This window comes from Saccopteryx bilineata, chromosome 4 (assembly GCF_036850765.1).
Source record: "Saccopteryx bilineata isolate mSacBil1 chromosome 4, mSacBil1_pri_phased_curated, whole genome shotgun sequence".
NCBI classification, from domain to species: Eukaryota; Metazoa; Chordata; class Mammalia; order Chiroptera; family Emballonuridae; genus Saccopteryx; species Saccopteryx bilineata.
In genome coordinates, this window is record NC_089493.1 from 108568967 (window position 1) to 108585133 (window position 16167).

Sequence of the window (16167 nt, forward strand, 5' to 3'; positions counted from 1 at the left end):
AAGTAAAAAGATATGTCACGAGCTGATGAAAAACAGAGGGGTGGCTTGCTTTTTCTTCTTTAATTATAACTTAGAATATAATAAATGTTTTAACACTTTAAGGGACCTTATAGAGAATTTGGCCAGTACTTCTTTGTACGTACATGAGGACAAACAGGTTCACAGAAGTCAAGGGATTTGCCTGTTATAGAATATTTTACATCAGTACTGGTCTTTTGCTTCCCAGCTCAATGTTACTTCCATCTTTACCACAACCGTGATCTCTATATTTTTGTCTTTTGTTCAGCTGCCCTTTGTTTTTGGTAAATCACTGACATATAAAACCAATTCAAAATTTTTTTTCTGTATATACTAACTTCAAGAAACTATTATTTAGCATAAATTACTAAATAAAAAGCCATGATAAATTGAAAATGCTCATTTAAATAAGACAAAATCTTGTCTTAAATGGTAATAAAATATATAATTAAAGATTTAAAATGTTTTTGATGTAGAAAAATAATTTTCTTTATTTTCTTTCTTCCTTTTGAGTGATAAGCTTAAAAAGATGGCTCATTTTATTTTTTACTTTTTAGCAAACATTTCTGAAGAAGCAAAATAGACACAGATCTCAGAAAAGAGAATTCCTGACTCTGTCTCTGGCTTGCTCTGTGATCATGGACAAATCACATAAAACTCCTTAAGACCTATTTTTCTCTAAGAATACCACAGACTTTTTGTGAAGATAAACTGAAAACATACACAAAATTAGATATAACAGAAGCAATATAAATCATTTCATTTGGAGAGCATTATAATTAACATAGGTTTTTTAAGTTCCTTCTTTAAACTTGCTTATAAATAAACTGTAAGAATAAACCAGCTCTTTCCCTAAAACATTACCCCTAAGTCCAGATACCAGTCCATTCTACAGATGTTCTTCCCAAAGGAAGAAACAGTGGCAATGCAATTAAAATAAACTTGCTCAGCAATATGTCATAATTACCATTTAGAAACTTAAAAAAATAAATTTAAAGCATTTTCTGTCCTAAATTGTTTTTATAAATTTAGGATATGTATAAATATTAAATGATAAAAATCTCTCAACTTGTTACTTGGGAGGTTAGACTTATATTTTAGTTATAAACTATAGAACATACAAATCTCTCTTCTACATATCTACTTAGATATAAAGAAAACATGACATGCTCTAGTTTAGAAATTCAAAATGAAATTCTAAAATAACCAGCCTTGTGCGAATATGCAAAATGAAGATATCAATGTTTCTAAGGCTTTGTGTAACAAGCATTCATTTAAAAAAGTCTATTCAAGGTTGTCTTTTCAGATTGTCAGATTAAACAAACCCTACAGCATTTTCAGCAAACCCATAATTACAGATTATTATGGCATACAAAAGCAACAAGACATAAAAAGCTGCTGCAATTCACTGCACTGTAATAGAACATGCCGAGGAAGTTAATTTTGGCAAATGCTTTAAATATTAGCTTTGCATAATATGTATAGGTGAAACTATAATTAGGACAGAATGAATTCTTTGGAGCCTCCTTTCACTCTGACCCTGCAAATGATGACTTCTTGCTAATAAGACTACTGCCATTTGACAAAAAGCCAACCTCACTACCTTGCTTTATTCTTTAGTAAATTTAATAATTACCACTACTCCTGCCAATAGTTCTCAAATCAGACTTGTTCAATCCAATACTGAGTTTATTAGGAACACTCGATGTTTAGAAATCTTTGGCCAAAAAAGTACTTGAAGATGATGAAGCATGCTTTAGACAAGAGCACAATGATTAGTCATTTTAATCACATTAAAAAAACGCAGCATGTAGTCACCACAGACCACAGAATCACCTGCTGTTAGTTCACAGCTGTTCCTAAAAGGTTTTGCATTTATCTGGTCCTTAATACCTTTAAGAAATTCCAAAATGAATAACTACATTTAGAGAATAGTAATCCATAATTTATTCGGTAACAATATAAAGCTCATTTATTTAAATCTTTACCTTTGTGTCCTTTAAAGTGACTATTTGTTAATAGTACAATAAATTTGGTAGAAATATATCAAAATTTTCCTTTACATAAGAAAACCATTTCTTCCACTATTTAAGAAATATGCTATATTGTCTTGAATCAAACTTTTAGCATTTTACACCTTTAGAATGCAAAAAGTGTGCACATGAATAGACGAGTTAATAAAAAAATTGTTGTACATATATACAATGGAATATTACTTGGCTATAAAAAAGAATAAAATTTCAGATGGCATAGATGGACCTAGAGAGTATTATGCTAAGTGAAATAAGTCAGACAGAGAAACACAAATACCATATGATTTCACATATATACAGAATCTAAACAACAAAACAAAACAGAAATAGACTCATAGATACAGAACACATATTTATGGTTGCCAGAGTGAAGGAGTGTTGGGGTTTGGGATGAAAAAGGTGAAGGGATTTTAAGAAAAAATTGGTAGTTATAAAATAGTCATGGGGATGTAAAGTACAGCATAGGAAATACAGCCAATAATATTATAATAACCATGTATAGTGTCAAAGTGGGTACTGGAAATACTGGAGAGATCACTTTGTAATTATGACTGTCTAGCCACTATGTTTGCTATACACCTGAAACTAACAAAATAATGCTGAATGTCAATTTTAATTGAAAAATAATTTTTTTTTAAATGCAAAAAGCCCCTGGCCAGTTGGCTCAGTGTTAGAGTGTCTGCGTGGCGTGTGAAAGTCCCAGGTTCAATTTTCGGTCAGGGCACACAGGAGAAGTGACCATCTGGGTCTCTACCTGTCCCCTGCTCCTTCTTTCTCTATTTCTTTCCCTCCTGCAGCCATGGCTCCAATGGTTCAAGCAAGCTGGCCCTGGGTACTTAAGATGGTTCCATGGCTTCACCTCAGGTGCTAAAATAGATCCATTGCTGAGCAATGGAGCAGCGGCCACAGATGGGCAGAGCATTGCCTGGTAGGGGGCTTGCTGGGTGGATTGCAATCAGGGCTAATAAGAGTCTGTCTCTCTGCCTCCCTGTCTCTCACTTAATAAAAAAAAGAAAGAAAGAAAAAAAATGCAAAAAGCAATTGTTTTCATATAACTTTATTACATAAAATAAACACAGAATTTTACTATACCAAATCTAAAGAAATAATTTAAAGTTGCAATATCAAGTACTGTCTAAGTTATTTTGCTATAATGTATTGTTCAGTATGTTATATCTGAGCTACTTCACTTGTATATTTGTGTTCTAGACAATTAGCAATCTGTGGTCCATCCAAAACCCTAAACCTATTTCCTTGATGTGTAATGTCTTATCTTCACTTGCATTCTATGTCCTCAATCTATTATCATAATTACAACCTAAATGTTTTAATCATTTATCACTATTTTGCCTTTAAAACTCAAACTTTTCCTTAACAGTTTACTCCAAATCTACCGATTTCCCAATTTTGTTTTGTAGAGTCCCTGAAGATGGATGGAAGTCACAAGGATCCTAACCTCTATCTTGCTGCAGCTCTACTTTAAAAAGTTTTACAAATAGGGTCTGACCTGTGGTGGTGCAGTGGATAGAAGGTTGACGTGGAACACTGAGGTCATAGGTTCAAAATCCTAGGCTTGCCCTGTCAAACCACATATGAGAAACAACTACAAGTTGATGCTTCTTGCTCCTCCCCACTGCCTTTTTCTCTCTCTAAAGTCAATAAAATCTTTTTAAAAAGTTTTACAAATTGGTCTGTGAAATTTATTTGAAGAAGTTTCACTGCTTTAAAACTCACTTTAAAAACCACTGCCCTAACATACTGATCCTCTTAGTGGTCTTCAACCTTGACTGCACATTAATCAAATCACCTGCAAAGCATTTAAGAACCCCAGGAATCTCACATCAGTATATCAAATTCTCTACTGATGGGAGCAGAGCATCAGTACTTTAATGTGCAGCCAAGGCTGAGAATCACTGTTCTATCGAACTTCTTATTTACCAACCACATCTACTCTGATTCACTGGATCACTCCATTTTCTTCGAGCTTATTGGCCATTTCCCAGCATCAGACAAATCCTTCCCAATCCTAGAATCCATGGTTAAACCGTATACCAATATTCTTAAAGCCATAGTTTGTATTTCTGCCATACCACCTTACTGAATATTGATTGGTGCTAGTAAAACTTTGCAGTTTTCATTTTCTTTCAGGCCTTCAATAACTTCTTTCAATCCCCTTAATTTACTTCCATCTTTGTTCAGGTTTCAGAAGAAGGCCTAATATTAGCACCTATACTCACCAGCTCCCCTGTTAGGAACTCAGTCTATTAATGATGATCCCCTTCCCACCTTCCCTCTCAGCTTATAATTAGTTTCAACTCTCTTCATCCTTAAAAATCCCTTAACCCCGAATCATCCTTTAGCTTACTTCTGTTTCATCACTTTCTTTTTTTTAATAGTCAAACTTCAACAGATGGCTCTATTTCCTTAACTCTTTTAGCTCCTCAACCCACAGCCATCCCCCTCTACCTCCTACTTGTCTGCTGAAACTAAAGCAGACATATTTGTCAGTGTTTTTATACTTGACCTCTCTATCATTTACTAATGTTGTCTAGTCCTTTTAAAAATCTTTTGCCTCTCTTCACTTCTGAAAAATTGCTCGTGTTTTTCCTTCCTTTCCAACTTTTCTTCTCAGTGCATGCACATGTGTTCACGCACACACACACATACACAACATACTGCTCACAAAAATTAGGGGATATTTCAAAATGAATATGAAGCGATAAAATATCCCTTAAAAGACACCTCTCTGCTAAAATCTAGGTCTATGTATACAACAAATTGTCTACTAGATAGATACCTTTATGTAAAAATTCAACCGGCACCCCAAACAAAACCATTTCCAACACTGCTCTCCTCATTTTCCCTCCCAAGCCTCTGAACTTTTTCATATTCTTGATCTAGTTTGGGAAGTTTGGAGTATTGCAACAGTCTCACAATTTGTCTCTCTGCTCCTATGTTAACCTCCCTAAAATCAATCTAATACAACAGAGATCAGCAAACTTCTCCATAAGGGGCCAGCAAAAAATACTTTTGGCCTTAGGGGCCACAAATCTCTGTTGCAACCAATCAATACAACAGTGTTTGCACAAAAGCAGCCATAATAATACATAAACAAATAGCCTGGAGATGTCTCAAATAAAATATTATTTATAAAAACAGGTGGCAGGTATGGGCCATAATTCGTCAACTCCTGTAAAATACTACTGTCAGTGCTTTTTTTTTTTGGACAGAGACAGAGAGAGTCAGAGAGAGGGATAGATAGAGACAGACAGGAACAGAGAGAGATGAGAAGCATCAATTTATTTTTTTTCGTTGTGGAACTTTAGTTGTTCATTGATTGCTTTCTTATATGCACCCTGACTGGGGGCTACAGCAGACAGAGTAACCCCTTGCTCAAGCCAGCGACCTTGGGTCCAAACTGGTGAGCTTTGCTCAAACCAGATGAGCCCTCACTCTAGCTGCCGACTTCGAGGTCTCAAACCAGGGTCCTTCGCATCCCAGTCTGATGCTCTGCTCACTGCGCCACCTCCTGGTCAGACTCAAAGTGTTCTTAATACTAATTTTATCATGTATATCCCCTCCACCTCTGTATATTAAATGTACTTTTCTTTTTATACTCATAAGGTTATTTACTTCTTTTCCTTATATCAGATAGTAAACTCTGAATGTAGAAGCAATGTAGCTTTAAAAAAATGTTATTCAGTTCACTATGAACCAAAAACTGTACAAAGGATTTTATACATATTACCTTATTTAATACTCAAAATGACACTATAAGGGAACAAAATGTTATTATCTCCATTTTACAAATAAGAATAGAGACACAGTCACTCAGCTATTAAATGAGTTAAAATTCAGTATCATGTCTGTCAGACTCCAAAGTGAAATGTCTTATTCGATTACATGAATCTGACGATGTATGAAGTAAAATATTCAAAAGAACTTATCAAAATAACTTACAGAGGTATAAAAAATACCATCACATATAATCTTAGTAATTATGTATATGGAGTTATTTTTAAACTAAAAATAAAGTTTGCAGTAATATACAAGGCAAGGCAAACAACTACAAAGTAAAACATAGCCTCTTTTATTATTTCTACCCAAGGTCTCAAATCATGCCTTGAGAGAGCGCAAACAACCATATCGTCCTGAAGAAGATTCATTTACCTTCTGTTACTGGCTGGAGTTTAGAAGATCGTTCTGAGTCAGGAGAATGTAGAGGTTCAGGTTCTTTCAGACTTTCCAAATGCATAAAGGGATCATAATCTACAGATGCCAAGTCAGAGAGGCTTATTGGAAAATACCTTGAATTGCTAAAACACTGAGCTCCATAAACACATCCATGCAATACCTGAAAAAACGGAAAAAACAACCAAGTTTTCCTTTTCAGTAAAAATAAATAAATAAAATTAAAAGAAGAAAAAAGTCTACTGATAAATACAAGAGCTTAACAAGATATTTAACTGTTTAAAACTTAGCTCTTCAATCACGGTAAAATTTAATACTTCTGAAGAAGAATGAGTAAAATTTAACTAATGAGTCTCATATTTAACAAAGATTTGACCTCTTTCATAATTTGGCAATAAGACAATGTATTATAGAAATTACTTTTTAATAATCTTTTGGTACTGTAAAATAAATTTATGCTCTTATAAAATACCTCACTGTAAATAAAAATACTAAGAAATGTTATTTCTTTAGGGTTTTTTTTTTTTTACAGAAACAGAGAGAGAGTCAGAGAGAGGGATAGTTAGGGACAGACAGACAGGAATGGAGAGAGATGAGAAGCATCAATCATCAGTTTTTCGTTGCGACACCTTAGTTGTTCATTGATTTCTTTCTCATATGTGTCTTGACTGTGGGGCTACAGCAGACTGAGTAACCCCTTGTTCAAGCAAGTGACCTTGGGTTCAAGCTGGCGAGCTTTGCTCAAACCAGATGAGCCCACTCTCAATCTGGCAACCTTGGGGTCTCAAATCTGGGTCCTCCGTATCCCAGTCTGATGCTCTATCCACTGCGCCACTGCCTAGTCAGGCTATTTCTTTAGGTTTTATAAACCCTTGGTTACCAAATAAACAATAAAGCAACAAACCTACCTTATAAATGCAACTGAGGACAGATTTTTCTATTTTGTCATTTTCTGTTCCTGCAGAATGCACTGGTTGGAGCAATGTCTTTAGAGGTAAGGCCATGATCCAGTCCAGAAGACACAGAAGTAAAGATACCACCAACTGCACCACCAACAACAAAGATAATTATTATTGCAAACTCCTAAAGAACTTAATAATTAACAGAAATTCACCAACTTATTTTTTGTTTACCAATTTATTTCAGGAACTATCAAGCCTAAATTCCAACATTAATATTTACCTAGACCTTACATTTAACATGTTTCATATGAACATTATTGTGGGTTTCTACCTTATATTTCAGTGCAAGAACAATGAAACCTTAAGATAATAAAAACAGAAATGTTAAATTTTTTAATTAAAGAAATATACTGAGCTTAAAAGAAAATTGTTAGCTATACTTATTTAATTGCTCAAGGAATGGAATACAAATGAAAGGTTTTAGTCCATACATACTACAATCACTTCCACATTCCTCTTCTGATTTAACAACACCTCACTTAGCATCCTGCTAGAAAGACCTAACTATCTTGACCACTTTTTGAAACTTTATTTTTTTATTATTTATCTTTCCATTGGATACTTTTAAACTAATGGATGTTATAAACAAAACACTTTTATCCAAAATGTGAAGTATAATAGCAGTACCTATGTGGTCCATTTTATTGGATAAAGAATCAGACTAGTGCCATAAGAGTGTCAATCAACTAGCAGTAAGGAATCTGTTGATCTTTAGACTGGAAGACTAATTCTCCAACTCAAGGAGTATGCTGGTCTGTATTTCTCAACATATCCTCCAATAGAACAATAAAGAACAGAAAGAGGGGCTGAAAAAGGTGGATGAGGGTACAGGTTGGGTAAGTGATGATGGAGGGGACGGAGACTTGACTTGGAGTGGTGAGCACACAATACAGTGTACAGGAGATGTGTTGTAGAATTGTGCACCTGAAACCTGTATAATTTTGTTAACCAGTGTCACCCCAGTAAGTTCAATTAAAAAAAGAACAGAAAGAATCAATAAAACATCACAAAACCCATATCCTCCCTTTAACCAGAAAACAGAACATCCAAACTTCAAATTATGTATAAGTAGAAAACATACAGCTAATCCCAGTGAACTTTTTCCCATTCACCCCATAGGAAGCTTTCATGAAGAGCAATGGGCACTTTGCGAAACACTGCAAGAAAAAAGGGAACTAGGCACAAACCTACAAAGCACCCCAACAGAAAAAGTCCACCCTGAGCATGAAAACTGCAGTGCTGGCCACAGCCTATTAACAGCAAACGAGGACGAAGCTCTAAGAGTACTAAAAAAGAACTGCAGGGCCAACATGATTCCTGATGGATCTAAGTCCACCTGAAAAATAGAACTGCCCTGTTGAACTTAACTGACTGAGAATCAGAATAGTGGACTGAAACTAGAAATTATTATTAGGGCAGAATGAGGAAAGACAATGCCAGAAGTAGCCAGAAGTAAAAAGAAAAGTAAAATTGGATGAATAACGGAAGAAACACATAAAATTGTTAGAAGCAGAAGAGATGCAAAAGTAAAAGGTGACGAAAGCTGGGTTAGAATGCTGAACGCAAATTTTCATCGACTATCACGCAGAGACAAAAAGAACTATTACAATAGTCAGTGTATGTAGAAAGAAGAGAAAAAAAAGAAGATAAATAAGAGTTTCAAGAAATAAAAGGGAAATTCAAATCCAGACTAGGAATACCGAATGACCAACAAGGAAGTACATTATCTGACCAGGAAAAAAAGGAAAGTGGAAATAGCACAATGAAAATATTGGTGCATGAAGATACATGCACCCCCATGCTCACTACAGCATTATTAGTCCATACATACTACAATCCACAGCATTATTCACAGAGGCCAAGACATGGAAACAACCAAAGTGTCCCTGGATAGAGGACTGGATAAAGAAGATATGGTACATATAAACAATGGAATGTTACTCAGTCATAAGAAATAATGACAGTGTCATTTACAAAAACATGGATGGACCTTAAGAACATTATACTGAGTGAAATAAGTAAATCAGAAAAAGTTAAGAACTATATGATTTCACACATAGGTGGGATGTAAAACTGAGATTCATGGACATAGACAAAAGTTAAGTGGTTGACCAAGAAAGAAGAGCAGGGGGGAAGGGAGTAAAGAGGGACAAATATATATCCCACATAGATGGGATCTTGATTTCATAATATTTATACATGGAGAGAATGTCCTCATATGTTCTTTATAATCCCGAGATTCAAAAATTTTATCAAATGACCATAATTAACTTAAAATTTGGATGACAACATAACTTGTTATACTTAAATAATAGAAAAATATATTTCACATTATAAAAAATTTTAAATACAAGATAAATTACCATGTATTTAACTTTACAATTTCAAAATATATTTTACTACATAATAGTAAAGAAAATTTAAATTACCCTCTTGTCCATTTCATAAGATGAAGCTTCTGTACTTGGCAAAAGATGGGTAATAGTGGCTATCAGGATCTATAATAAAAAAAAACGAAAAAGAAGGAAAAAACCCACAAATATGTTAAACTAATGGTATACTCTAAAACTTAAATGTTAATGCTAAAATGATATAAAATCTATTGTAACATTAACACTGTTATTTCAAAGTAATTTTTAATATGTACACATTTCAAGTATACTTAACTATCAACCATTTATAAATCCTCATATATAAAATCAACATTGTATATGCTGTCAACTATAAAATGGATTTCTCACAAACTCAACTCATGAATCAATGTGTAAACACAAGATATGTAAAATTAAAATATATATAGATAAGCAAAAAAGAAAATCATCCACAATTCTGTCACTCAAAAAAATCTACCCTGCTCAACATATTAGGTATAGAAGGAATGTACCTTAACATAAATAAAGGCCATAAATGACAATCTCATAGTTAACATCATATTTAATGGTGAAAATTTAAAAGCCTTTCATCTAAGGTCAGGAATAAGGCAAGAATGTCCACAACTGCCATTTCTATTTAACATAGTACTAGAAGTCCTACCATAGCAATTGGGTAAATAAATAGCATCCAAACCTGAAAATAAGAAGTGAAATGATTTCCTTCTGCAGATGACATGATATTATATATAGGAATCTCTAAACACTGCACCAAAGAAACTGCTACAACTATAAATGTATTCAGTAAAATTGTAGGATACAAAATCAATGTAAAAATTCAACTGCATTTCTACATATAAGCAACAATCAGAAAGAGAAATTAAGAAAGATATCCTCATTTATAATTTCACTGAAATCAATAAAATATTTAGAAATATTATTTAATTTAATCAAGTGGGTGAAAGACCTACACACTAAAATCTATAAAACACTGATGAAGGAAATTGGAGAAGACACAATTCCCCCTTATACACAAGTCTAACACTCCAAGACTCCCAGTGGATACCTAAAACCTCAGAGAGGATCAAACCCTATATGTACTATGTTTTTTCCTAACATACATACCTATATTTATGAAAACATGGATGGACCTTAAGAACATTATACATACCTATAATAAAGTTTCATTTATAAATTAGGCAAGGTAAGAGATTAATAGTAATAATAAAAGAATAATTATAACACTATACTATAATAAAAGTTATGTGAATGTGGTCTCTCAGCAAACTAGCATAAATTTCCTTTTCCTTCACAATTTCATGGAGAGAAGATTCATTCTCACTGTGGATTTTAGCAGCAACAGCAACTTCCACCGTTTCATTTAAAGAAAGCGCTTTACAGCTTCTCTTCAGCCTATCTGAATTGCCATTAGCACTACTCTTACACTTTGCAGCCATTATAAAGTAAAATAAGGTTTACTGAACATAAACAATGGAATATCGTGGCAGATGATCTGATAATTCAGATGGCTACTATGTGACTAATGGGAGGTAGTATATATAGTGTGGATATTCTGAACAAAGGGATGACTCACATCCCAGGCAGGACCAAGAGGGACAAAGTGAAATTTCATCACACTACTCAGAACAGCATGCAATTTATAACTTACTATTGTTCATATTTGAAATTTTCCATTTAATATTTCAGATTGATTTAACCGTAATTAAAACTGCAGAAAGCAAAATTATGGAAAAGGGAGGACTACTGTAAATGGAAAGATATTCCATGTTCTAGATTGGAAGGATATTGTCCAATTGTTCATTATCACCTACAGCAATCTACAAATTCAATGAAACCTAAAATTCTAATGGCATTTTTCTCAGATACAGAAAAAATTATTTTAAAATTTGTATGGAACCCCAAAAAGCTATGAAGAGCTAAAGCCCTCTTGAGAAAGAAGAACAAAGCTGGAAGCATCACATTTCCTGGTTTCAAGTTACATTATAAAGCTATATAAATAACAAGGTATTGACATAAACACAGACACATAGAAGAGATCAGAACAGAGCCTATATATACACCCACACTTATACGGTCAACTACTCTTTGACAAGGACATGAAGAACACACAGTGAGGAAAGGATCATCTTTTTGATAAACGATGGGAAAAATAAATAGCTGCATACAGAAGGAACAAAACTGCAACCCTTACGCTTCTCAAAAAATTAACTCTAAATGAATCAGAGGCACAAGTTTAAGACCTGAAACCATGAAACAGAAAAATGATCCTTGACATTGGTCTTAATTTCTTGGCTAAGACACAAAAAGCACAGGCAAAAGCTAAAATCAACAGGTGAGTGACTACATCAAACTAAAGAACTTCAGCAAAGCAAAGGAAACCATAAATGTTAAAGGTAACTGATGAAAAAACAGGAGAAAATATCTGCAAAGTATCTAAATAAAGGTTAGTAGCCAAAATCTATAAGGAACTCATCATAATAATAGCAAAAAGCAAATAATCCAATTTAAAAATAGGCCAAGAACCTAAATAAAAATTTTCCCAAAGAACACATTCAAATTGTTAACAGCTATATGAAAAGTACTCAATATCAATAATCGTCAGGGAAATGTAAATCAGAATCACAATGAGATATCACTTTACATATGTTAGAATGCCTATTTTCGAAAAGACAAGAGATAATAGTTGGCAAGAATGTGGAGGAAAGGGAAGCCTAATATATTTTTGGTGGAAATATAGTACAGCCATTATGAAAAACAGTATGGCAAAAATTAAAAACAGGACTACAAGATTATCTAGCAATCCCACTCCTGAGTATGTATCTGATGAAAATGAAATCAGTATCCCAAAGAGAGCTATGCATACACATGCCCATCACAACATTATTCACAATAGGCCAGATATAGAAACAATGTCCTTCAATGCATAAAGAAAATGTGGTGTGTGTATTTATACACAATGGAATATTATTAAGCCACTAAAAAAAAAAAGGTGGGGTGGGGGGAATCCTGCCATTTGTGACAACATGAATGAACCTGGAGGGCATTACTATTAAGTGTAATAAGCCAGATAGAGAAAGAAAGAAAAATATTGTAGGCCCTGGCCAGTTGGCTCAGTGGTAGAGCGTCAGCCTGGCGTGCAGAGGTTCCGGGTTCGATTCCCGGCCAGGGCACACAGGAGAAGCGCCCATCTGCTTCTCCACCCCTCCCCCTCTACTTCCTCACTGTCTCTCTCTTCCCCTCCCACAGCCAAGGCTCCATTGGAGCAAAGATGGCCCGGGCGCTGCGGATGGCTCCTTGGCCTCTGCCCCAGGCGCTGGAGTGGCTCTGGTCACAACAGAGCGACGCCCCGGAGGGGCAGAGCATCGCCCCCTGGTGGGCAGAGCATCGCCCCTGGTGGGCGTGCCGGATGGATCCCGGTTGGGCGCATGCGGGAGTCTGTCTGACTGTCTCTCCCCGTTTCCAGCTTCAGAAAAATACAAAACAAAACAAAACAAAACAGAAAAAAGATAAATATTGTATGTTATCATTTATATGTGGAATCAAAAATAATAAAATAAGCTGAAACAGAGAACAAGCAGAGGAAAGAAAACTAATGAATCAAAATAATGTCCTGATAGGGCAACTGGAGGGATGGTATGCTTTCTTAACATGAGAGGGAATGAAGCCAAATGCATATTCATAAAGACAATGGCAATTGTATATTTGCAGGCAGCATTTAAAAGCAAGAACACAATCTCCGCCTGACCAGGCGGTGGCGCAGTGGATAGAGCAATGTACTGGGATGCAGAGGACCCAGGTTCGAGACCTCAAGGTCGCCAGCTTGAGTGCGGGCTCATCTCGTTTGAGGAAAAGCCCACCAGCTTGAACCCAAGGTCGCTGGCTCCAGCAAGGGGTTACTCGGTCTGCTGAAGGCCCGCGGTCAAGGCACATATGAGAATGCAATCAATGAACAACTAAGGTGTTGCAACGCTCAATGAAAAACTAATGATTGATGCTTCTCATCTCTCTCCGTTCCTGTCTGTCTGTCCTTGTCTATCCCTCTCTCTGATTCACTCTCTGTCTCTGTAAAAAATAAAATAAAATAAATAAAAATTAAAAAAAAAACCACAATCTCCTAACACAATACACAAAGGTACTGTCATGAACTTTGATCCTCAAAAATGCACTGTGAGTTGCCATCATTCAACTATGCAAAATTTGAAGAAAAATGATTAAATTATGTTGTATTTCAAGGCACCCAAATCTAAAAATCTTGAACAAAGTCACTGTAAGAAATAAATAAGAAATTACTTACTTGAATAATTTTCAAGGGAGAATCAGGCTGGTAAATCTGAAGTCTAGGTACATAATGAACCAGCATGTGAAGCATGTTACAAGCTACATGGGCTACTGTTTTATTAGTAAACTGTAATAATAACAAAAGAAAAAAAACACATAAAAATTTCTTCCTGAACTATTATGCATCAATTCATTCACTGCTGAAAAAAATGTAAATTCTATGTTTCCTTGTCATTCTATGTATATTTATAATGTGTTTATTAAACTATTATTAAGAAGATAAATATGCAGCTACAAAATAAAAAAAGAAATCACAACCCATTCCAAAGACACAATTAATTTTATTTTTCCCTTGTAATGTTTGTCCTCATTTAAGTTTTACTCTATTTTCTCTTATCTGGATTTCTGCAGCAGCCTCTAATCTTTCTATCAGTCTTCTCCCCATTCTAATCTATCATACATAATATTGTACTTCCAAATTAATCTTCTCAAGAATGCCTCTGATGCTGACATTCTCTATGCTTAAAATTCTTAAATGACTCCCTAATGGCACAAAGTCGAACTTTTATGCTTATCTCTCTATAACCAAATCCTACCCACTTTTCAAGCCCTAATTAAATGTCTTCTCTTGCCAAAGTCTTCTCTGGTACCTAAGGCAAAGTGATCTCTACTTTCTCTGAACTCAATTGCAGTTAATATGCACCACTTGTTTGGTTCTCTCAGCTCTTTATATCTTATTACTTATTTTATTCTTTTTCAGCCATCATATTAATCTCTTGAAACTAGTATTTACAATTCTTTTCCTCCTGGTATCCCTTCCTCTGCCTAACAAAGCACCTCAAACTAGTATATGTTCAGAAATAGCTGTCAAATAAGTAATATTTGTATTCTGTATGTTTAGAGTCCTATACAGATAGTGTATTATAAAGTCTTATTAGGTTATTTCCAAGCAAATCTTATTCTGGTCACAAAGAAGGCATTTAACTTGAATGATAAAACCAACAAGTTGAGCAGCTCAAGAATTCAGAAGTAATAAAGATCAAACAGTAGGTTACAAAAATACTGATTAAGAAAAAATAAACAACCCTAGACATATTAAATGACTGGTTTCCTTTTTAGGAGTCATCCATATGTATCCTAGGGACAAAGCCAAATAAAAAGATTGAGATAAAACAGGTCATTACTAAGACAACTTACATTTTAGATTAAGACCAATCTTAATGAAAAAGTCAGGGTCAAAATATATTGTAATAATAAATTAATAAAAACATTTATTAAATGTTTTAAATCTGTAAGGGTAAAAGATATAATTAACATTTGGGGGAAAATAAGCATGATTCTATACTATCATAATATATTCTACTATACAGTTTGTTCATTTGTTTGTTTACTTATTTTTACCTTTAAGGAAACACAAATTACATTCAGAGCTTCCTTGATTTGAGGGTGATGAGAATCATGGACTAGTTCTTCACAAATCCAAATACCTAAACTGCAAAGTGCTACACATCTGCAAAAAAGGGAACCAATAATGAGAGAAATAAAAGTGTATGAGCCTTTAAATTGAATGACACCACCACCACAATCAAAACACCCACAATGAGCCAACCTACGAGTATCCACTGTTCAAACTGATCAATTTGTTACTCTGTAAATTAGCTCTCCTTAGAAAGAGAAAATGGGGGAAAAGCACCTCCCCAAAACTCGAAGTCTAATTTTCAATTATAACTTGCTACCAAGATCATAGGCAGAGATAATACTCAAGATTTCTCTAATAAGCCCATATTAAAAAATTGACATTTCCATAAACCTTCCCAAATATATGAACTGCTTTCAAAAAGGAAAGAGTCAATTTGACTAACTCATAGCAGCAAAGTGAACGTAAGCAAAAACAAAACAAGAAGCTGCTGGAATAAGTCAAATATTATTTTTCTATCTTTTCAACTTAACAGGTTACAAACTCTTTTAAAAACAAATTAGGATCACAAATAAAATGTATATACTTTATAAAGGAATTTCAAAAGAAACAGAACTTGTAGACTTTTTGTTTTGTTGCCTAATATCTTTTGAAACTTCATTTTCCTACTGAAATTAAATTTCAGCTTGAAGGGAGTAATTTGTGATCCGAATCAGTGGAATTCCATTAGTGTGTTCAAATATAAGCTCCTGATGAAGATGTATAATGGTTATAAGAATAAAAAGTCAACTCTTTCTAGTATCCTGATATAACTGACATGTCCTGATATTGATATTCTTAAATTTAGTAGAATGTTAAATTTCAGAACAACATTGTTC

The 16167-nt window shown here is 34.3% G+C and overlaps 1 protein-coding gene across 5 annotated transcripts in view; it reads right to left on the reverse strand.

Annotated features, from left to right (window-relative positions):
- The window catches only part of RALGAPA1 (Ral GTPase activating protein catalytic subunit alpha 1), a 269942-nt gene that overhangs the window by 96764 nt on the left and 157011 nt on the right, over positions 1-16167 (reverse strand). For all 5 annotated transcript variants that reach the window (XM_066277755.1, XM_066277758.1, XM_066277759.1 and 2 more), the window contains 5 exons: positions 15274-15382; positions 13889-13999; positions 9634-9702; positions 7151-7285; positions 6222-6405 (listed from right to left, as the gene is read on the reverse strand). In XM_066277755.1, coding sequence (XP_066133852.1) covers positions 6222-6405; positions 7151-7285; positions 9634-9702; positions 13889-13999; positions 15274-15382 — 608 coding nt within the window. The remainder of the gene's footprint in view (positions 1-6221; positions 6406-7150; positions 7286-9633; positions 9703-13888; positions 14000-15273; positions 15383-16167) is intronic.